Genomic DNA, 23,120 nt, shown 5'->3' with positions numbered 1-23,120 from the left:
ATAAAAGGGTCGAGCTGCATTGTGGAACAATTTAAAATTGAGTGTTTTATTGGTATGTTTTTTAACCAAATGCTATATAAAGAGAGTTGTAATAATCAAGAGGGAAAGCAGTGAACCTGTAAATATTTTTAACCAGTCTAGCCTCCTAAAAGGTTTATTAGAGCAGGTGACATGCCTCTCCACTGATAAAAGCTGATAAAAGTTTGGATATGAACATGAAGATGGTAAGACCAAGCAGAGCTGAAACCATCTCAAAGATCCTGTTGGAAAATATGATGATGTACATTGCTGCCATAGTTGCGTTTCCTGTTTTGAATGCGATTTGCATTTTCCAAATGTTTAGAGAGAATTGATGTATATCCTACATTTTGTGTGGGTTGGATGTAAACAATGAAGTGAAGCTAAAATTATAGAGCTGTATTTGTCTTGTTATATAATTCCTTATTATTTAGCGTGCATGTGTTTCGTGACTCCGTTCTGGTTTTTGAACGGACATTAAGTGTGTGGAACGATCTGTGTTTTAGATGAAAGCAAGTGTCTGTGTGTCTGTGTGTGTGTGCGTGTGCTGTTGTCCTTGCTATCAGACATGGCTGCTGTGTTTCAGTCTGTGTTATAATGAGGCCACAGGGGGCCGGGAACAGCAACACACCAACTTGGAGGAAAGGAGGAACATTCAGCAGAGGGGGAGGTGTTGCGTACTTTCTGTCACCCAGCTCACGAGTCTTAAGGTTTTCTCTCCACTCCTGATGTGTTCTTACAGGACATTTCATTTCTCAAACTGTTTAAGATGCTTTGTTTAAAAGGAAAAGAAAAATCTTTGAGAAAAAACGTTCTTTTTAATAAAAATAAAAATGTTGTTGTCACTTGTAAATAATTAGATACGTGCATTGTGTGTTTATGTGATTCTGTGAAAACACTTCAGATATCTGAAATATGGAATCAACACTGTAAATGTGTGTGTGTGTGTGTGTGTGTGTGTGTGTGTGTGTGTGTGTGTGTGTGTGTGTGTGTGTGTGTGTGTGTGTGTGAGAGAGAGAGACAGTCAAAACAGGTATCACAACACTGGAACTTGTCTGATAAGACCTAAACCTCCTGGAGAAAATCAGTACCGCTTATCAGCCCAGGCTGGTACTTTGTTGATTACACAAAGCAAAAATAGAGTTAAACTGGGAGAGCGGGGTCCCAAGGATTCAAACGAGCTGATGCACCATTATTTCACACTACAAGGGAAGTTGCTGAGGTGCTAAGGTTGAGCAGGTAGGGGGGCTATAGCTCAGGCAGCAGGCGGAGCAGGTCATTTACTAACCTGGAAGGTTGGTGTTTTGATTCCGAGCTGCTCCAGTCTGTTTGCCAGAGTATCCTGATGCAAAAGGTGTCTTTGTACAAAATACTGAGCCCTGAGTTGCTTAATGTGTTCTCATTGGAGTATGAATGTAGAAAAGCACTATATAAGAACCAGATCATGTGCCAAGTGAGGTGGACTTGAAAGTTAGTGTTTTTTAACTAATAAAGCTAATACAAAAGATTTTAACGCATTATTAAATTAACATCAACGACAAGCCTTAGCTGCCTTACGTTTGACTCTAAACTACTTTGGTGTAAAATGGAGTTCATGGTTGACACAATGTATAAAGGAACCCCCAGATTCTTTGGCTGCAAAACAAGCCCGAATCGTTATACTTCCACCACCGTGCTTTACGGCTGGTATGTGGTGTTTGGTTTGCACCTAACCTGGTCCTGTGCATGATAGTGACTTATCGCCCCTTTGATCTTGTTGGTCTAAAGAACATTGTTGAAGTCTTGTCATTTGTCCTGCCATATTCTTTAAAGAGAAAAAAAAAACTTTCTCCTGGCAACACATCCAAAGCATTAGATGGATTGCTGCAGTCTTTGATTGTACTTAAATAAATGAACTTCATTTCAGTTCAATTCGGTTCAGTACTTCTTTGCTATTCCAGTTTCCATATTTGCTTCTAATTTTTCGTCTTTCAGTGCTGTCTGGATTTCCATGACTTCCTTTTGTTTGCAATTTCAGTTTCCTGGTTCACTTTTACATTTTCTGTCTTTGCTTCTTGGATTTCTTTTTTGGCCTCCTTGAGCTTTCTCTGGAATTCCATCAGTTCTTTTTTTGCGATTTCAGTTTGCATCTTTGCCTGTTTTTATTTCCTTGTCCTCTACTTCCAATTCAGTCTGCATTTCCATCAGTCCCATCTTTGCTTCTTCGGGTTTCAGTTCTGCTACCTCAGCTTGCAGTTGTGCAATTTCAGTTGCATGTTTTGCTGCTTCACTTGCTTTCACTTGCTTCTGGATCTCTTTTTTCTTCTCTCCCAGCACTCTCTAAACTTCTATCATTTGTTTCTTTGTCATTTCTGTTGCCTTCCCTACTGTTTCATTTTCCTCCTTTGCCTTCTGTATTTCCTCTTCCAGAGCTCACTGGACTTTTCAGTCCCTCATTTTCAGTTTTGCCTATTCAGTTGTCTTCTTTGCTGTTTCCTTTTCCCTCTTTGCTTACTGCATGTTTCCCCTTTCTAGTGCTCTCTGCCTTTCCCTCATTGCCATTTTTGCCTTTTCAGTTTCTTTGTTTGCCTTCTTCATTTTCTTTTTCTTCTCATCAAGAGCTCCCTGGAACGCCATCAATTGATTCAATGTATTTTCTGGCTCTTTCTTTGCTTCTTTGTTTTCCTTCATTTCTAAAGTTTTAGTGTGTGGAGCAGTGCTCACTAATCCTTTTGTAGAACTTTGGTTGTCCATTTCAGGATTTCAGAGAGGCTGTATGCAATAAAAAAGAATCATACGATAATAACTTTATTTGTATAAAGTTTTTTAAACATAGTTACAAAGATCCTCAGATATAAAATATAAGCGTAGATGTCCCAAAAACAAACACGTCTTCCATATGTTCACACACACACACTTTCATACATTACATACTTGGAGAAATTTAAAGCTGCTGATGAACCTTTCTCTCAGCAGTCCAGCCAAACTTTGGATAACCCAGCTTCCTGTATTTCAGGTTAATTAGTTATTCTAAATTAGCCATAGGTTGAATGGGTGTCTGTATGGGAACTGTGTTTGTCCTGTAACAGACTGGTGACCTCTCCAGGCTGTAAATTTGATAAGTGGAAATGGTTGGATGGATGTTCTGCAATGATGAGTTAGTCTAGTCTAGTGATGAAGAAAGAGTTCTCTGTTCAAAATTCATCATCACTTGATCCAAAGTTCAAGAGGCAGGAGGATGAAAAACATTACATTCAAACACTGAGTTGTTGCCACAGTGTCACCTCCTTTACCTTTCTGTATCTGCTCCTCCTTGCTTTCTCAGTTTGACATTTTAGCTAACTTATGTGCATGACAGAATTGTGTAGGCAGGAGTGTTGGATCATGGCTCAGACTATATCAGAGGCAACAGCATGTCAAAAGCAGTCATGGGCAGCAGAGTGCATCCAGCCAGACACTGTCAGGCCAACTGATGGCTGGGTTGGAGGTGGAGGGATAATAGAGTCATGGACACAGCCTAGATGGGAAACAACATACTTGATTTTGACATTTCAGCACAAACAGCATGCATCCATGTATTTTTGGTTATTTATGGTGTCACACAGTTTGTTTGTTTTTTCCCAGAATGTATGAATTTCCTTTAAACGTGAGAACACAGAACACAACATCTGTTGCAGCACCTAGCTTCTCTTAATAGCAGTGTCACTACTGATGTTGATATGTCAGTGCTGATATTATAGCAATGAAAACTTTGTTACACATTGGTAAGACAAAAGCCAGCCATCATTGTCATTCCCGTATTCATTTGTGTACAACCAAAACAACTTGGACCGCCCATAAAGGGAACAACTGTTAGGATCTGCTGAAAGGTAGATTATCCAAGTCGATGTGATAAATCATTTCCACCAAAAATTACTCGTGCAGTTAGTTCTGCTTTGGTGTCTTTCAAGATCAAACCTGCTATTCAACAGGTTTACGAGCAGAAGTTCAGGTAATTTCCATTATAACTGAATTATGGTGGGCAGAATCCATGGGCTCCATCTTCCAATAATGAGCAAATTTCTTACCTAGACACTAGCATTAATGGTCCCAGCTTTGGGCCCACCATTTCTGTGGTGCCATGATGGTATCACCAGTTATTTTATATATGGAAATACATGGAACTGACACCACATCTGTAGAAACAGTCTACAAGTATGATGGAGTCACTGCATATCAGGCTAGTCCCACTTTGTAGTCAGCGTTTCAGGTTTTGTGCCCCCTCAGACCACTGTCTCCAAGAATTTAGCATGGTTAGTCCGAGCACCCCACAAGCCTCGGAGAGGTAGAAGTGTGCCAGATCCACCAAGTGTCATTCTCTATCTCTGGGGCTGCGTTAAGTCAACGCAAACTCATGGTAACACCACAGAAGTGCTTTACAAAAACTGGAAATAGTAAATAAATTATTAAGGTGCAATGGAGGACGAAGCCATGTTAAGATTTGCAGCTTAGCTCAGCAAACCATAGTGTGTCTGTGTGTGTTTTGGGGTAACGGACTGGTTCTCATAAAGCCGTGTAAGTTCTCAGTTAGTCAGGTCATTGCGGTCTAAATCTTCTTATATGGTGCATTTCCACTCCAAGTACTTAAAGTGCTTAATGCAACATGGCTCATTCACCCATTCATACAAGCACTTTTTTCTTAGTGCTTATATGAACATTCACACTGTGATGAATCCAGTGGAGAGGAACTTGGAGTTAGTATCTTGCCAAAGAATATTTAGGATGCAGACTGAAAAACCAGGGATCAAACCACAAACCTTCTGATTAATAGATGGCTTGCTCTGCCTCCCTACCCAACAGTTAAGTCTGTAGGCTACTGCTAGACCGTCATGTTGGATGAAGGGTGGAGAGAACAAACTACACGAGAGAACAAACTACACCTACCTGGTCACAGGTAGAGAGAAAGCGAGTGTACCATGAGGTCTTGCACTGCAAAGTTTTTATCAAGAAGTTTGGCTGGCAGCTCAGCTGAAAGACCAGAGGTTAACGGCTACCAGCCTGACGGTGTTGTTTGTGTTGTTCCTACATCACTACAAAAATCCAGGCTCAACAATGCCCATTTTTGCAATGTCAAGCTTTAGAATGTGGAGGAAAAAGAAAAGAAATGCTTTTATTTATATAATCTCTCTTCTGGAACAAATGGTAATCATCCCAGGTGTTTTCTTTATTCATTATCCATTTATACAATGTATAAATAATACTATTATCAACTTAGGTTTGTGGTTAGCCAAATTTAGGTTACTCACATTGGTTTGGTAGTGGTAGCTTTCAATAGCATTAGCTAACTTCTTTGCTAACGCTAACTGATTGCTCAGAAAATGTGGGTGGTCAGTTGAAATGCTAATTCTGGACCAACACTGTTGTGATGATGTCGGAACAACACAGACAGAAGAATATCAGACTGCATGCACAGGATACGCAGAAAGATACTACAGGAAGTAGAAAACTGAGATAAACGTGCCGGCAAAAGTTGAATGAAGAAACACCAGCAAAGTGTACCAAACCAAGAGCGTTGCAGGAGAAGCGCCTACCTGTATAGTTAAAATGCACTTATGCAAACAGTGTAAACTATATATAGACACATGGTGCCTATGCTCTTTTACTCTTTTAACATTCTGACATTCCCTCAGGACTCTCCAAAAACCAGCAGGTTCCTGTTTCCAGCTGGAACCTTGGCAACTGCAGTGGGAACGCTCACAGTTATTGGTACAGTTTCAACGTCCTCTTTAAATGCTGACATTATTGTTCTATTACAAATAATTGCACAGACCTGGCATGTACAGCTTTTATGGTTTCAAGATTCCCTAACTCCATCATTTTTAATTGGCTGGATCAGCACTGGTGGGTCTACAATCCATTTAAAAAGGAATTAAAATATTTCAGTTTTTGTACATTTTGACTTTGACCACATATAGATGTTTTATTGTTGTACCTTAGATTATTATGGTTGGAGTGCTGGGCAGAACACTGACTGTCGTCTTTGTGAGGTGTGAAATTCAGTAACTTGTTTTATTGTTCCCATTCAGTCACTTTGTGTGAATGTTATCACTGCCCTTCTGTTGTTGTGTTGCCTTTTCCAGCTGCTACAGTGCACTATAAAGCTGCCCAGTGGACATAAAGCACGGCTCCAGGCGAGATATCATTAAAGAATGTGAGCAAAGATTCCCTTTCCCTCATGACAGCAAGAAAAACAAATCTTTTTGAGTTTCTACACCAGTCTATAATTTATCTCATGAAACCCCATGTTTCTCAGACAGGGTTCTCCAATGGAAACCTGTTAATGCCTGGAAAAAAGACAATTAATATAAAATATTATTAATAACTTTAATTTATTTGTCTACTTTTACTCATGAAAAAGTTGCCATATGTCAGTGTCATATAACCACCCTAGCTGATATAACCAACATCTGATTAACTTCTTCTGCAGACTGAAAAAGTCTTTCATCGGTCTTCTTGATTAATATGCTTTCATTGAATGTAGGAGCAGCAGAACACATAATCAACCAGTCATCATTCAGACAGAACATGCAAGAGCTGTGAGCAATGAAACTCCTAAATCCATTCTGTTATTATGGGAACGCCTTTGTTTTTCTTCTCAATTACAGACCTACCCTAATTCTTCAGAGCACAGATTCAACAAAGCGCTAATCTCAGAGATTTTGGTCCATGTTGACATGATGGCATCACAAAGTTCCAGCAGATGCGACTCTCCCATTCCACCTGATCCCAAAAACTGGATTGACAAGCGGTGACTTTGCAGGCCACATGACAATGATTTCAAGAAAAAGGTCTGAGGTGATTTGAGTTCTGTGACGTTGCATACTGCTGGAGGCAGCCATCAGAACATGGGTACAATGTGATTATAAAGGGACGGACATATTCAACAATACTCAGGTCGGCTGTGGTGTTTAAACACTGCTCAGCTGATAAGTCCAAAGTGTGCCAAAAAATATCCCTTTCTTGAATAATCAGGCTCCATCTTATCTTAAGACATCACAGTGCTGTATCACCCAAATAGAGCACTTTGCTCTTAGACTGCTGGCTTAGTTGCAGTTCTATGGATACTTAAAAGTAGAATGGGAGGCTGAGCCCTCAGTTTTCAGGCCCCACTTCTGTGGAGGCGGCTCCCAGTTTGGGTTTAGGAGACAGACAACCTCCTCTACTTTTAAAATGAGGCTAAAAACTTTTCTTTTTGATAAAGCATGTAGTCAGGGCTGAAGAAGGTGACCCTGAACCCCCCCTTAGTTATGCTGCAATAATCCTAGGGATCTTCCATGATGCACATATTTTTTCTTCTTCACTCACCTCCTTTCATTCACTGTGTGTTTATACACCATCTGCATTTAATCATTAGTTATTATTCATTTCAGGCTCTCTTTCACGGTGTGTCTGTTGTCCTGTGTTCATCACCTCACCTCCAACCACACACAGCAGATTGCTGCCAGGGGTTACTTCCTATTATTTTGTTTATTAATAGGAGGTCATCTGATTGTTGGAGTTTCTCTGTATTATTGTAGCATCTTTACCTTACAATGTAAAGCATTTAAGATGACTTTTGTTATTATTTGGCCCTATGTTGAACCCATGAACCAAATGTTATTGAATTTTATTGTTTGATTTACTGTTGCCTTCCTATCAGCTTGAAGCAGTCTGGTCATTCTCCTCTGACCCCTGGCATCAACAACGCATTTCAGCCCAGAAAACTGTTACTCACTGCACATTTTCTCTTTTTCAGTCCATCCTCTTTAAAGCTACTGATGTTTGTGTGGGTAAATCCCAGCAGATCACGGGTTTCTGAAATACTGAGATCAGCATGTCTGACACCAACAACCTCGCCACAGTCACTTAAATCACCTTTCTTCCTCATTCTGATGCTCATTTTGAATTTCAGTCTTGACCATGTTTGCATTGCTAAATGTACTAAGTAAGCAGCCTTGTGATTGGGTGATTGGGTAATTAGATATGTGCGCTAACAAGCAGTTGAGCAGTTGTGTTAATTTATTAATTTTTAAGTGCTGACTGTTTCTTAAACACCACATAGGAGCAGTTCCACAGTAGATAGTGTGACAGTGGGCCCCAGTGGGCCCAACCACCACAGTAGATATGGTGGGTGGGCCTGAGATGGCTAAATTCTCCTCAGCTCATTTGTCTGGACAAAGCCTGTTGCTTGTTTGCATGCCCATTGATGCAAGGCCTGCTGTGCAATCACAGTCAGACAAGTTCAGTTAGAGCTGCTGCTGATTAGAGTTTGCTCTTTTTGAAAACCCATTTTATTAAAGAGACTTTAAATTACTGAAAGTTGACCGCATTTAACTTGAATGCACTAAATGATCCTTTTTTACTCATCACGTGGCTAAGCACACTAAACTCCAGCCATATATAGGGTTAACCCAGGTTTTAATTCACTTTTTGTTGTAAAAGGACAATAAAAACAGTGCATATGCCAGCTTGTGGCTGCTGGTGGGCTGGTAGACAAAGAGTGCAAGAGAAACCAGAGAGAACAAATCGACATTTATTCATTACAACAGAGCAAACTCGTGCTCTCCATCTCCCTCTCACCTGCTCCGCTGTAAATTTATCATGAGGTACCAGGCCTGGTTTGTGCGGCGTGTAGGGAGGTAACTAGAGCGATGGAGGCTAAGCGGGAAAAGGACGACTAGTTCATCATGTTAGCCCAGTTAGATGAAAGTGGAAAGAAAGAGGTGCTCATTAAAGCCTCCGTGGTTTCCCATTGTCCTCTACAGTTCTGTCCTCTTTCCTCTTACTCAGTGTCAGGGTCTTGCGTCATACTTGGTAAGGGGGGGAAAAAAAAATCAAACTGTTGCACAAGACAGTCTGGTAATTTTCTACTGCCTGCTGCTCATTTCGTCCTCCTAATTGGAATCACTGTCAGTGTACGGTAGGACCTGTCACTTTTGATGATGGTGTGTGATCATTATTGGCTTAAACCTGCCACAGACGAGGGGTCGGCTGAGCTGCTGTAAGCTGAGGTGAGGGGTCGTAAGGGGCTCATGATTTCTTTGTGTTGTCTATATCATATATACTGTCATGTTGCCATTTTTTTTGTTGCCTTCCCAAAAAGATCTCCCTTCCACATTCATGTAGTGCGTACACACACAAACTCAACTATCCCTGCTTGCCTTCTTTGTCTGCGGCCTTGACATTTGCACGACATTTGTTGACATTTGTGGACACATGTCACCAGGCTCTGGCCATCTGTTATCATGGGACCAGAACTGAAGGGAAATGCGATGTGGGACAGTGTGACGCTGGACACTTATGCTGCATTGTGGCTTTAAGGGGCAGTTTGTGACTTTGTAGCCCTGAGAAAGTCTAAGATTTTTTTCCAGATCTATTCCAGTGTTATGGAGTGGATGTGTCCAGGCTTGTAAAATTAAGAAGGGTCAAAAAATTCCAATTCCTCCAATGACCACTTGAGGATGACTCCAAAAGTTATTCAGTGGCAGGATATGCTGGATATTGCTCCCTGTGAGTTGGAGAGGAAGACTGCCCCAAATCAGGGAATTCATGTTGCTCGACATTTTATTTATGAGTGATAGGAAGATGGAGCTTTAGATAGACTGGCAGATTTGTGTGCCAGTAATCCAGGTGTTGAACAATGTCTCCAATATTTGACTTGGACGTCAGACACTGCAGGGAGCTCAAAGTAGAGCTGCTGTTCCTTTGTGTTAAAAGGAGCCAGTTGAGGTGCTTCGGGCATGGATGCAAGACTTTGGAGGTTTTCTGGGAAGAGAGCCAGAATGCTGAACAAAGAACGCTTATCAGGCGTAACATTATTAGGTGAAGTCAGTAGCACTGTTTATCTCTTTATCATGGTACCTGTTGGTGAGTGGCATATTAGAGAGCAAGTGAACTTTGTATCCTCAAAGTAGATGTGTTAGAAGCAGAAAAATGGGCAAGCGTAAGGATGCGAGCAATTTTGACAAGGGCCTATTGTGATGGCTAGATGACTGGGTCAGAGCATCTCCAAAAATGCAGTTCTTGTGCAGTTTTCTTGGCCTGCAGTTGTCAGTATCTATCAAAATTATACCAAGGAAGAAGGAGAGGTGAACCAATGGCATGGCCATGGATGGCCAAGGCTCACAGATTCATGTGCGGAGCGAAGGTTGGTCCGTGTATACACAGTGTATCACAATTTGTTGTGTTTTGGGGCTACATAGCCACAGACCAGTCAGGGTACCATTGCTGACCCTTGTCCACCACTGAAAATACCATCAGTGGGCACATGAGCTTTAGAAATAGACCACGGAGCAATGGAAGAAGGTGGTCTGGTCTGTTGACTTATGTTTTCTGTGGCCAGCTGCCAGGAAAACCTGGCACCAGAATGCACTATGGGAAGAAGACAAGCTGGCGAAGGTAGTGTGAACCTTTGCACAGTGTTCTGCTAGGAAACCTTGGGCCCTGCCATCCACGCGGGTGTTACTTTCACAAGTACCACCTACTTAAGTATTTTTGCAGACCATGTGCAACCTTTCATGGAAACAGTATTCTGTGATGGCAGTGGCCTCTTGTAGCAGGATAATGCGCCCTGCCACAAAGGACAAATGGTTCAGGAATGGTTAGAGGAGCACAGCACAGCAAATTACTCAATCCAAATCTCTATCTAATCTCAATCCAGTCTCAATACAAAATGAGCATCTGTGGAATGTGCTGGACAAAGAAGTCTGATCCATGGAGGCTCCAACTTACATGATCTGTTGCTGAGTCCATGCTTTGATGTGTCGAGGTTATTTTGGCTATACAGGTACACAAACAAGGTTTAGCTGGTTCAGTTTATTTAACAAAGAAATAGTTAACTGTGTAATGTGTGTGTGTGTGTGTGTGTGTGTGTGTGTGTGTGTGTGTGTGTCCTGTCTGGCACTGTAGCAATCAGAATTATGTCTGAAGGCCAAGACAAATGCCCAACAGATTTACTTTCCCAAGTGGGCCTTTTGCAATACTGGTCCACTTGATTGTCATAGTTTATTTGATCTTTATTAGTTATTTTTATAAGTTATTGTAATCAGGCCAGACTGGACTCGGGGACGGGAAAGAAAAACAAGAAGAAAAGTTCAGAAGAAAGTTAACAGAAGGAGAGAGAAAGAAAAAGGAAAAGAGAGAGAGAGAAAACACGATGAAAATCTGCTTCATCACCTTTTTTTTCTTTTTCCTTTCTCTTGATCACCTGTTGAGAAAGAAAAAAGAAAACAAGCAGAGGAAGACTAGAGCAATAGTATAAACAACATCACGATGATCTATGTGACTATAACAGTAATACTAAATATTAAACATTATTGTGCAGCACGTAAGATCGACAGCACACAGTGTGCTTTAAGGTCTCAAACTTAGTGTCAGTAAACAGTCACAGGCCTCAGGTACTTTTTAACGTTCTTAATCGCTTTCTTAGTTTATGTGATAATTCTGGAGTCACTTCTTCACCAAGTATGTGCGATGATTTTTTAGCATTTTTTTAATGACAAGATCCTATCGATTAGGGCCCTCGTCTCGTTGTCTGCTGCCTCAGATCAGAGTCTTTCTCCTGTGTGCTCAGCTGTCTTAGAGCAGTTTGATCCCGTCTCCCTTAAGGACTTGACCGCGGTAGTTAGTAACCTAAGATCATCACACTGCCCCTCTGATTGTCTCCCCCGAGCTTGCTTAAAAGCACTTTTAATACTGTTGGGCCTTTTATCCTGAGATTAATTAATACGTCCCTTGCTACAGGCTGCGTCCCATCATGCTTTAAACAAGCTGTAGTTCAGCCTCTTCTTAAAAAACAAAACCTGGACCCAACTGTTCTGTCCAACTACAGGCCTATCTCAAAGCTTCCTTTTCTTTCTAAAGTCTTGGAGAAAGTGGTCTACCTACAGTTGCAGGCACACCTTGATTCTTATATGATCTCTGAAAAATTTCAATCTGGTTTTAAATCCCTACATAGCACTGAGACGGCACTTTTAAGGATTTTTAACGCTATTCTTTTAACTCTGGACTCTGGCAGCCCTGCTGCCCTTTTATTGTTGGACTTGTCAGCAGCTTTTGACACGGTCGACCATGACATCCTGTTATCACGGCTAGAATTTCATGCTGGCCTAAAAGGATCTGCCTTACAGTGGTTTCGGTCCTATCTGTCAGAAAGGTTTTTTTATGTCAGTATGGGCCCCCACAACTCCAAAATAGCCCCTCTTAAATACGGTGTACCTCAAGGCTCTATTTTGGATCCTGCTCTGTTCGCAGTCTATTTGTTGCCATTGGGCTCCATCTTCTCGCGGTACAGCATTTCATTTCATTGTTTTGCTGATGATTTGCAGATTTATCTACCTTTAAAAGCAGGGTCAGACCATCCCCAGCTCTTATTACGCTGCCTTGATGATGTCAAACAGTGGTTGTCATTAAATGTTTTAAAGCTAAATGAAAATAAAACTGAGGTTGTCATTTTTGGCAACTTTAATCATATCGACAGCACTCTGGGCTACTTTCCTCGTATTGTAAAACACATGTAAAAAACCTCAGTGTCTACATTGATGGTTCTTTTAAATTGAATAAGCAGGTGAGTGCAGTAGTTCAGTCCTGTTTTTTTTAGTTAAGACAGCTAGCCAAGGTAAAGCCATACCTTCCGGCTAACGTCTTTGAGCGTGTTATTCACCTTTTTCTTACTTGCAGATTGGACTACTGCAATTCATTTTATTATGGTCTAGATCAGGCCATCATCCATCATCTTCAGATGGTTCAAAATGCAGCTGCTCGCCTGCTAACTGGTACCAAACGGAGAGAGCATATAACCCCACTTTTAGCTTCTTTACACTGGCTTCCTGTCTCCTACAGGATCCAATTTAAACTTCTACTTTTTGTTTTTAAGTCACTTAACGTGGTGTGGGGAGGTGTGGGGAGGCCACAGCCCCGTCCTCCAGGGCATGAAGCAGGTATGGAGGAGATCAAAACTCCAGACATCCAGTGGCCCCCAGAACACAAGAGACCAAGGAAGACCAACAGAGGGGCAGCCGCGCCACTGTCCCAGTAAGAGCTGAGGAGAGTCCCAGATGAGGGCTCACCCAGCAGCCGCGGAGCAGAAGCCAGGGGGGGTTGCAGTGACGCGCCCGTGAGCTCCGCCGGCAGCCAGCTGCGTCTGAGTGACCGAGCCCCAGACCGAGAGGCCGAGGGCACCCCACCCCCGAAGTGGCCCGAGCGAGCCCCAGGCTCCAGGCCCCGATAAGCACCCACCAAGGAGTGAGCCGGTGTGTACCTGGACGCCCATCCCCAGACACAAAGAACCACCAACGCACCGATGTCTGAGGGCGTCCGCCACCGGATATGAACTTTTTTCAAGACAGTGAATCTTGAAACCAGAGAAAAAATAGAGAGTTTTAACTTGTTCCATTGGCAGATTTTTTCACTTATTTCAAGCTAAAATATTTATTAGAATTCAAATTTAGACAGAAACAAAGTGAATAATATTATTTTATTATCATGTTGATGCAGCACATGGTTCAGTTAGCTTTGTATAAACACGTGTTAGAAATGTTCTTCAATCAGCTCTTTTTACTCTCATTTCACAGCCAGTACTTTTTACTTTTACTTGAGTAAAGAAGTTGAAACAGTACTTGGAGTATTTTTAACAGTAGTACTTCTACTTCAGTACACACTGTGTGTACTTTTACCACCTGTGTCTGAGACCTCCTTCAGGGTCCACCTGAAGCTCTCAGTCTGCTGTGGAAAAAGGAAATCCAGGTGAGTTTCTCCTGATCACCTGAGGCCGTCATTACTGTGTGAACCCACACACCACTCCTCACTCCTCCCACCCGCTGCACACAGTCACTGAGTACAGACCGGCTGATTCCTGTAAAGGGAGAGGCAGGAAGAGGCGGAGCAACAGCTGAAAAACAAGAAGCTCAACGTCATTTTGCAGAAGTGAAAGTGTGAGAGAGCAGCAGCAGAGCTGCAGTCGAGTCCTGTTTGTCTCTAAAAGAAGATTCACTGGAGTCCATCAGGTTCCTCTCAGCAACAGTGGTGAGTGCAGCTGATCACACTTCCTGCTTCTACACAAATCTTCACTCTGTTCACTTCATCAGGGTCTAGAGCGCCACCTCATTTCTCCATGGTGCCACTTAGGCTACGTCCACACTCGCCCGGATAGATTTGAAAACAGCGCTCCGCGTCTACACTAGTGTTTTCAGTCGTTTTCACAGAGTTGTGCGTCCACATTAAGACGGCTGAAAACGCTTACGTTCCAGTCCTGCGCATGCGTGAAACGCAAGACGATTCGACCGGTCTCATTTCTGTCTGCCGCTTATTCACTTTCCGGCAAAAGGTGGAGGAAAAGCACCGAGTTTGAAAATGGACTAACAATGAGGTGGAGTTGTTGCTGCGAGTAACACAAAAGTACAAAGTTGCAAAAGCGAGAGAGAAATAAAGAATTTGAAGAAAAGCTCTGTGGAGCATGTGCAGACTGATATTCATCTTTAATAGGACTGTCAAAACTGCTGCTGTATAATGCTCTCCACTATCTTTGTTTAATTGGTCACATGCCTGCATCACATGACTAACATGCATCATCGTTTTAGAAAGTCTCTGTTTTCACTGTTCACTGTGACACAAACGCACCGTCTCCAAATTATTTACTTTCCGGCTGTTTGAATCGTCGCAGCAGAGGTGAGCAGCCTGATAGGAGTGGATGTAGCTGTGGGTAATGAGAAAAGATGAAAAGAACGATTGATAACTTTTTCGTTAAGGCCGGTGCTCTGACACGGAGCCATCAACCTCTCAGTGTCTAACACTGGTCTGCAGACGGCATCAGATAATGAGCCACATTAGATGGACTCTGAGCCCACTGACAGTAAAAGGGTGAAGTGTAGACATTTGGAAGAGAGCGGCCTGACCAGTTTCTCTGACTATGATACTGTAAAGCTGACAACATGATGCATTTACTGTGGTGAGTGTGCAAAGACCATGGCAGGTGTTGTGCCGAGGTAGGGATCCCCAACAGGATCTGTTTCCCTGCGTCAGGAACATCGGCTGGGCAGGGAAAGCGGACCCAACGCACTCCGCCTCCATCACGACCAACTAGACGTGGAAGGAGTGATGTTTTAGTGACAACATGAAAGATGAGTGTGACCGTTCAGTTTGTGGGTTACAACAGAAAATGATACATTTATTGTTCTCGTGTGTTATCGGACGGGATCGTTTTAACAAACCGAGGACATTTTCCTGATAATTATCTGTATCCTCCTGTAACTTTACTGTTTAAAGAGCTAAAACCTCCAACATTTCAGGATCAATAAGTCCTTATAAGACGTGTTTGTGAGCTAAAAATCAAGAATGTGGGATACTGTTTGTCTGTGTCAGCCAAACAACTTCACATCTTTGTAACGACTGTTAAAAAGATGTTCATCCTGTTGATCCTGTTCATCTGGACGCTGCACTGTACAGCAGACACGACGTTGTTCAGTTTGTGTTTCAGATGAACCAGTTTGTGTCTGAGTGTGTTGCTGGGTCTCCACCAGTTACTCTGACAACTGAAGGTTCAAGATTTTTATTTTGACATTTGCACACAGGACCAACAGTCCATGCACAGTGGAATACTTGTGCAGAGCTTTCCAAGTCAAATCACACTTTAACAATATAAAGACAGAAAAAGCAGAAGGATAGAAATGAAGTCCGGAGTAGGGTAGTCGTACTATTTTCTATATACAAAGAAAAAGAAGAAAATGTACAGAGAGTGTGTAGTTCTCTACCTCTTATCGCACTCACAGTGTTGCACATTTGTTCCACAGATCTGTTTCACAAGTCTGTTGTGAGTGTATTGCCCGATGGTCAGTGAACCGATGATACATTCAAAGTGAGGTTAAGTAGTGCTGTGTTATTTTAAGTGTTCAGTGTGTTTTTGTTTGCCGTCAGTCTGACAGTTGTGGGGAAGAAGCTGTTGAAGAATCGTGTTCTGTGTGTGATGCTGCTGTCCGCTCTGTTGTGTCTGAGATTGTATGTGCAGCTTTGTATGTGCAGGTCCATGGATGCAAGTGTTGTTCCCATAATCCTCTCTGCAGACTTTCTGACTCTGCAGAGCCTTCCTCTCTGTCTGTGTAGTGTTTCCATACCAGACAGTGATGCCTGCGGTGAGGATGCTGTCTATCAGTCCTCTGCAGGCCTGGGTGAGAGGGTGGTGGTTCATGCCAGCTTTCCTGAGCAGCCGAATGAAATAAAGCCTTTGCTGGGCTTTTTTCACAGTTGCTGTAGTGTTGAGAGTCCAGCTCAGGTCTGACATAACCTGCAGTCCCAGGAATCTGTGGCTGTTTGCCCTCTCCACCTCCGTCCCTTTGACAATAAGATGCTGCAGGGGAGGGAGTTCTTCCAAAAGTGCAGTATTCATTCCTTGGTCCGTGTTGAGGATGAGGTGAAGAAGCTTCTGTGATGAAAAGAAACTTAAAGAAGTCCAGACGCTTTTCTCTCCAAGCTCCTCAGACTACTGACGCTTGTTTCTCTCTTTGTAAAATGAAATTTAAAGTGAATTTTGAATCAAATGTTTCTCTTCTTTCTCCCTCAGAGTGCAGACATGTCTGCTGCCAGCAATCTGCGATCTGAAGATCAGTTTCTGTGCTCCATCTGTCTGGATGTGTTCACTGATCCAGTCACTACATCATGTGGACACAACTTCTGCAAAACCTGCATCAGTCAGCACTGGGACATGAATGTCATCTGTCAGTGTCCCATGTGTAAAGAGACTTTCTACACTCGACCTCAGCTGAGGGTCAACACCTTCATCTCTGAGATGGTTGCTCAGTTCAGACGTGAAGCTCAGCAGAAAGCCAGCAGCAGCAGCTCAGAGCAACAAGCTGCCAAACCAGGAGAAGTTCCCTGTGACGTCTGCACTGGAACCAGACTGAAGGCCCTGAAGTCCTGCCTGGTGTGTCAGACCTCCTACTGTCAGACTCACCTGGAGCCTCATCTGACACTGAAACGTCTGAAAAGACATCAGCTGGTTGATGCTGTGGAGAACCTGGAAGGCAGGATGTGCACGAAGCACGATAAACTCCTGGAGCTGTTCTGTAAGACCGACCAGACATGTGTCTGCGTGCTCTGCTCTGTTTTAGACCACAAGAACCACGAGTTTGTTCCTCTGAGAGAAGAATATGAAGGAAAGAAGGCCGAGCTGGAGAAGACAGAGGCTGAGATTCAGCAGATGATCCAGAAGAGACGACTGAAGATTCAGGAGATCACAGAGTCGGTGAAGATGAGTAAAGATGCTGCAGACAGACAGAAAGCAGAAGGTGTTCAGGTCCTCACGGCTCTGATGGAGTCTGTTGAGAGACGCCTGAAGGAGCTCATGAAGGAGATCGAAGACAAACAGGAAGCTACAGAGAAACAGGCTGAAGGTCTCATCAAAGATCTGGAACAGGAAATCTCTGAGCTGATGGAGAGAAGCTCTGAGGTGGAGCAGCTCTCACGCTCTGAAGACCACCTCCACCTCCTCCAAAGCTTCTCCTCCCTGAAAGCTGCTCCACCCAGCAAGGACTGGACAGAGGTCAGAGTTCATCCACCATCATATGAGGGGACTGTGGGGAGAGCTGTGGCTCAGCTGGAGGAGACAATCAGGAAACTCATGAAGAAGAAGCTGTTTGAGGCTGAGCTGCAGAGGGTGCAGCAGCATGAGGCGGATGTGACTCTGGATCCTGATACAGCTCATCCTAATCTCATCCTGTCTGATGATGGAAAACAAGTGTACTGTGGTGATGTGAGGAAGAATCTTCCAGACAACCCAGAGAGATTTTCTGTGTGTGTTTGTGTTTTAGGAGAGCAGAGTTTCTCTTCAGGCAGATTTTACTTTGAGGTTCAGGTTAAAGGAAAGACTGAGTGGGATTTAGGAGTGGCCACAGAGTCGATCAACAGGAAGGGACAAATCACACTGAGTCCTCAGGATGGTTTCTGGACTGTGTGGCTGAGAAATGGAAATGAGTACAAAGCTTGTGCTAAGTATTTAGTCCCCCTCTGTCTCCATCCTGGTCCTGAGAAGGTGGGGGTGTTTGTGGATTATGAGGAGGGTCTGGTCTCCTTTTATGATGTAGGTGCTGCAGCTCTGATCTACTCCTTTACTGGCTGCTCCTTCACTCACAAACTCCACCCATACTTCTGTCCCTATATGAATGATGGAGGTAAAAACTCTGCACCTCTGATCATCTGTCCTGTCAATCAAACTGATCAACGACTGATTTAATTGGATGAATGATTGATTTTTCTTGAAGGGAACAAATGAACATATTGAGTGTAAATCCTCTACAGTCTCCATGTTTCTATAGAATCTGATCATCAGGACTCTGATTCACACTTTGATTCTCATGGAGTTTGATTTGAACAGAAGAAAAGTTGAATCAGGAAATGTTCCCACTGATGGAGACTCGAGCTGAAGAGCAAATATCAGAGAACAAATGTCCAAAAGCTTCATTTCCAATAAAGTTTGTTCAATGCTTTGAGTGAATCCAGACTCATGTGTGGCTGTTATACGGAGCATCAGAGTCCAGCTGAGTTATGTTGGATACAAACTGCTTATTTTGGCTCTGTGAGGAGTTTTGTTCACTGAAAACTGATGAGACGGATAATATTCAAAGAACTCTGTAGAGATTCATGCATCCATGTTCTCCACCTGCAGGTGTGGAGGAGAAAGGTGGAGCACAGACCGCTGCATCCTTCCAGTCACATCATTTTGATGATTATATTTGCATGTTGTGATGATTTGGGTTAAAGACAAACAGAGTTGAACGGCTGCAGTCACAGCATGAAGACGATGCTGAAGCTGAGCTGTCAGTGAACATGTTTCACTGTGATTTGATTTGAAGAATAGAAAGTGTGTGTGGCTGCTGACAGCTGCAGTCTCTGCTAGTCTGCATAACACACACACAACTTTCCCCCTGAGGCAACGATGCAGCAACAACACAAAGAACAGCTGCAGACACACACACACTGTTAAAGAACACTTTACTGTTTAAGGCAGAATTCCTCAGTAACAATGATTTGAGTCTACTGTGTCTACTGTGGTTTCCAACATACAATCTACTGAAACATGTTTTTCTTTCTGCCGTACAAACTATTTAATCACAACATCTTTGCTTTTTTCCTCCAATCGTTTATTCTGATTATTTTATTTAGTTTAACTAAGAAAAGCTTAAATTTTAACTCTTAACCTGATTTAAACGTTTAATTTCTCATTAACTCAGACTTTTAATTTATTTCCTTGTTTAATGTATTATTTCTTTATCCTTGTTTAAGTTTTGCCGATCCTTTCTGTGTAACCTGTTTAATCTGACCTTTGACCCTTTAATTTTAATTTAACAGTACTCTTGTTTTGACCTTTGACCTCTTTATTTCTTATAACCAAATAAACCCTTTTATCTGATATTTTCACCTTATTGATTGATTATATATATCTATTATATTTTCTCACCTTACCTTATTTTGACCTTTGACCCATGTCCTTGTTAGCCTTGATCTTCCTTCATCAAACGTGAAATTTCTTTCACCTTTGAACTTAAAGCTTAAATCAAACCTTTGTTAAAAAGCTTCTTACCAACTTGTAATTCCAACTCTCTGCATTAAACACGTATCTTATCATATAAACACTGGATCACTGAGAGAACTTTAGGCAGAACCAAATGAAGCAGCTGACCTCGTCAAACTCACAGCGACAGTAACTGACAGTGAATTATTTTAATCTTCTTCATTGTATTTGTTAGAAACGTTTATTTTCCTTTAATTGGACTTTGGTTAAGTTCAATCCGATGTATTAACCGACCTTTGAGGTGAAGTGCAGCTGCGAAGAACGCTACGGCAGGCAATGAGGTGCGTTTAATGTCGCTCTGTTAATTTGAGCGTCCATAAATTGAATGTCTTATTTTTTCTTACTTTATTATTGCTCATTTATTGGAGAATTAGGCCATTTAATTAAGACAGATTTTATGTTGTTGGTGGTAAAGATCTGGATGGATATTTTACTTTATTCTGTGTTTCTATTTTTCAGTTTTACTTTTCAAGACTTGGTGAATTGCCTTTTTCTACTTTTTGTTTAGTTTTGTTAAAATTAGCAGCAGTGAGAAGTGTTGTTGTCGGTCTTGAATATATTTGATGTAGCCCATACTGTTAAGGTAAGTGTCATGTTTTTAGTTGTTAGTCTGATGAAGAATCTTTTATTTTTCTCCAAAAGTTGATTGTGTTTATCTGGACATAGTGTTTTTCAGGTCCAGCTGAATGCAGGTTTCCCCAGTCTTATACGTTGTGACAGCCACTATGGTGTGGCGTCCCTTTAAGACACCCAAGTCGAGGGTTGATGGTGTCATCAGTTTGTGCCGCTGCTCTCTCTCTGGGATTATGAGGACACGTGTCTGCACGCTTCTGCTTAACGAGGGACGGATTTACGTTTTCTTCTTGTTTTGTTTGCAACGCTTGGGTTGTATGAACGCTGGGCGTTATGTTGTTGAGCCGCAGCCGTTCAGCCGGGCTTTTATATGGTTGTTGAAGAAGGCGTATTAAAGAACCACCGTGGATTACCGATACCAGCGTGGGTGTGTGTTCTTCCGACTAGCCTGCTAGGTGTTTTGCTGCCTCCTCTCAACCACGCAACACAACCCAACGTTCCAACGTGTCAGGAGCATCAGCACAGCTGAAATGCATTTTTTCTAAGCACCGCGTCTCTGTGGCTTTTAAACCCCAAAACACGCTACAACAAAAATGGGTCCACCCCAAGGATGGGGTCCCCCGGTGTAGTTTCCACTGTGAGAGACTGTGGGCTTCCTCAGAGTGAGGCTGAGAGCGGCAGGCCCAGGTGGAGTCTGACCTGTGGCCCTACAGATAAAGCTGAAAAAGGCCAATATATGATATTAAATATAAAATATAATTAAAAAACAACATCAGAATGAACAACGAGCTGCTGTTAAGAACTCCCGACGTCCATCCAAGGCCCAATTGGTTTCTGTTTCCATGACAACAACAACCGTATGTGGAAAAGACCAAAAACTGAAGCGGTGAAAAAGTTTTGTTGCAGATTAACTATTAACTTTATGTTATTCATTGTCAGCTCGTGCCATCATTAAAGCATGTTAGAACACACATGTAGGATTTCACGAATCATCGCTCCTAAATTTAATCGTATCCATAGCAACTGTGTGTACGTGTTCGCTTTGAAAACATCACGTTCTTTATGTTGGTTGGTTTAGACGAGTGATCTCCAGGGTGAATGAGGGCAGAGGCCCGTTTCATGGAGACTGTTTAAGTGTAAACCTGGATTAAAAGCCACATTTGAACACCTTCATCAGAGGCTGTGACCATGTTGAAGGACTGATGCTGACGTGCTCTGACACTCATTAGCATAGAAAACAAAGTGGTGAAAGCACAGAGCCCTGAGGAGCTCCACTGGACGGTCTGTTCACAGAACATTTAATTATTTCACTTTTATTTACATGCAAAACAGCCTCAGAGAGAACAGCTGTTTCAGAGCTGCCAGCTTTATTGGAAAGATGAACTGAAATCCTAAAATAGTCCAATTCATGACAAACTGACACGGTGAAATGTTGCAGGATTCAAATGTGTCGATGGATGAACTCTTTCAGTATAAGATGCAATAATATAAAACACATGAAGGTGAGGAGGAATTCATTTAAAGTAAGTGTGATTTAAAGAGGACTGATTCTTTCCTGGTCAGGCTGAAGCTTTCACCGTCTGACCTCTGTAAACAAACCGAAACACGTTCAGTGTTTAGTTTTACCAATTAGGTTTCATGAATCACCATCTGAGAACGTCTCCGATGTGGGCGCCACTCACAGGGATCACTTCCTGTAGAAGGGTCACATGACCTGTTAAACCCAGAGAGCTTCGTGTGACCTCTGACCCTGATCACCAGCGTCAGGGTCAGTGAAGGTGAGATACCGTGTGACAGGAGGAGGAACTATAAAGTTTTATTTGTACGAACACGTAGAACAGATGAAGTCAGAACGAAGCAGGTGGAGCTCAGTCAGGGTGGAGGTGCAGACAGGTGAGCTGAAGGGGAGGAGCCAGTCTGGTCAGGAACTCTCTGTCTCCTCGAGTGAACCTCCTCACCTCTGAAACACACACACACGACTCTGAAGGTTGCAGTCAGGGTTGGTCAGGGTGGTGAGGGTGGGGTTACCTTCTGGTCTCTGGTTGGTGTGTTTCCTGCAGGTGAGGCTGAGCGGCCGAATCATGACATCGCTGCTGCACAGACACAACAGGAAGTGGAGGAGGAAGTCGTCAGCGTCCCCGTCACACACCTGAGACAGACACAGAGGTTATGTCTTTGCAGACTCACGGCTCGGCCCTGTGGAAACGTCCTGCAGGACGCCTGTTTCTCTCTGTGGTGGCCCCCCCACAGCGTCCCCACCGTGCTTCACCGTGTGGACGCTGTTCTTTGGGTTGTAGCTGCATCTTCTTCTCGTTTCACCTCCTCTGACCACAGGACGTTTCAGTCTGCAGGGTCTTTTAACACAGCTCCACCTGTGGGTGGAGGGGCCCTGTGGGTTCTCCTGGTGTGACCCGAGTCCTAAATGCCTCTCGCTGTCCTGCCCCTCCCCTGTGGTCTCCACCCTCCATGTGGGAGGTGTGGCATTCACAGTCAGCCCTGATTACCCTCAGAACTACACCACCTGCTGCTTCATCAGGTCGAGTGGGTGGAGTCAGGGGCACGACCTGAGTCTCGCTGAAACACACGGCTGTAAGGCCCCTCCCTCCTGTTCACGTGAGCCCAGCGTGGGTCCGTCACACCTACAGACTTTTAAAGGTGGAAGTGGCCACGCCCCCAAACCAGTTCAGCAGTAAGGTGTGAGCAGACGGAGCTGTTACCAGGATGCAAACAGGATGTGTCCTTTCACAGTTAAAGCCTCATCTTAAATTTTAAAGACAAAATAAAGTTTAAAGACGACGATGAGCACGTGACTCACCTGTGACAGGTAAACATATACACCTGACAGGTGCTACTGACCTGGCTCTGCCCACGAGGGAAGACTCTGATGTGACCTCTGACCCTGAGTGCTCTCTGAAGCCCCTCCCACTGAGCATCAGCCAATCCCAGCAGAGCACGAACCAGAGCAGCTGAGAAG

The 23,120-nt window shown here is 43.1% G+C and overlaps 1 protein-coding gene across 1 annotated transcript; it reads left to right on the top strand.

The window, feature by feature from the left end:
- The first annotated feature begins 13,513 nt into the window (after positions 1 to 13,513).
- On the top strand, positions 13,514 to 18,496 carry LOC309703541 (E3 ubiquitin-protein ligase TRIM21-like). Its single transcript, XM_082528446.1, has 2 exons — positions 13,514 to 14,037; positions 16,568 to 18,496. The coding sequence occupies exon 2, from the start codon at positions 16,577 to 16,579 to the stop codon at positions 18,233 to 18,235; it is 1,659 nt and encodes a 552-aa protein (XP_082384572.1). The 5' UTR covers positions 13,514 to 14,037; positions 16,568 to 16,576; the 3' UTR covers positions 18,236 to 18,496.
- Positions 18,497 to 23,120: the final 4,624 nt, after the last annotated feature.

This window comes from Aulonocara stuartgranti, assembly GCF_965226115.1.
Source record: "Aulonocara stuartgranti genome assembly, chromosome: 3".
In the NCBI taxonomy this organism is placed as follows: domain Eukaryota; kingdom Metazoa; phylum Chordata; class Actinopteri; order Cichliformes; family Cichlidae; genus Aulonocara; species Aulonocara stuartgranti.
Note: the sequence above shows the minus strand (reverse complement) of the source record. Positions and strands in the feature narration are given on the sequence as shown.

Excerpts from the sequence above, each read along its gene's own strand:
- LOC309703541 (XM_082528446.1), top strand. The coding sequence starts at position 16,577 with ATGTCTGCTGCCAGCAATCTGCGATCTGAAGATCAGTTTCTGTGCTCC.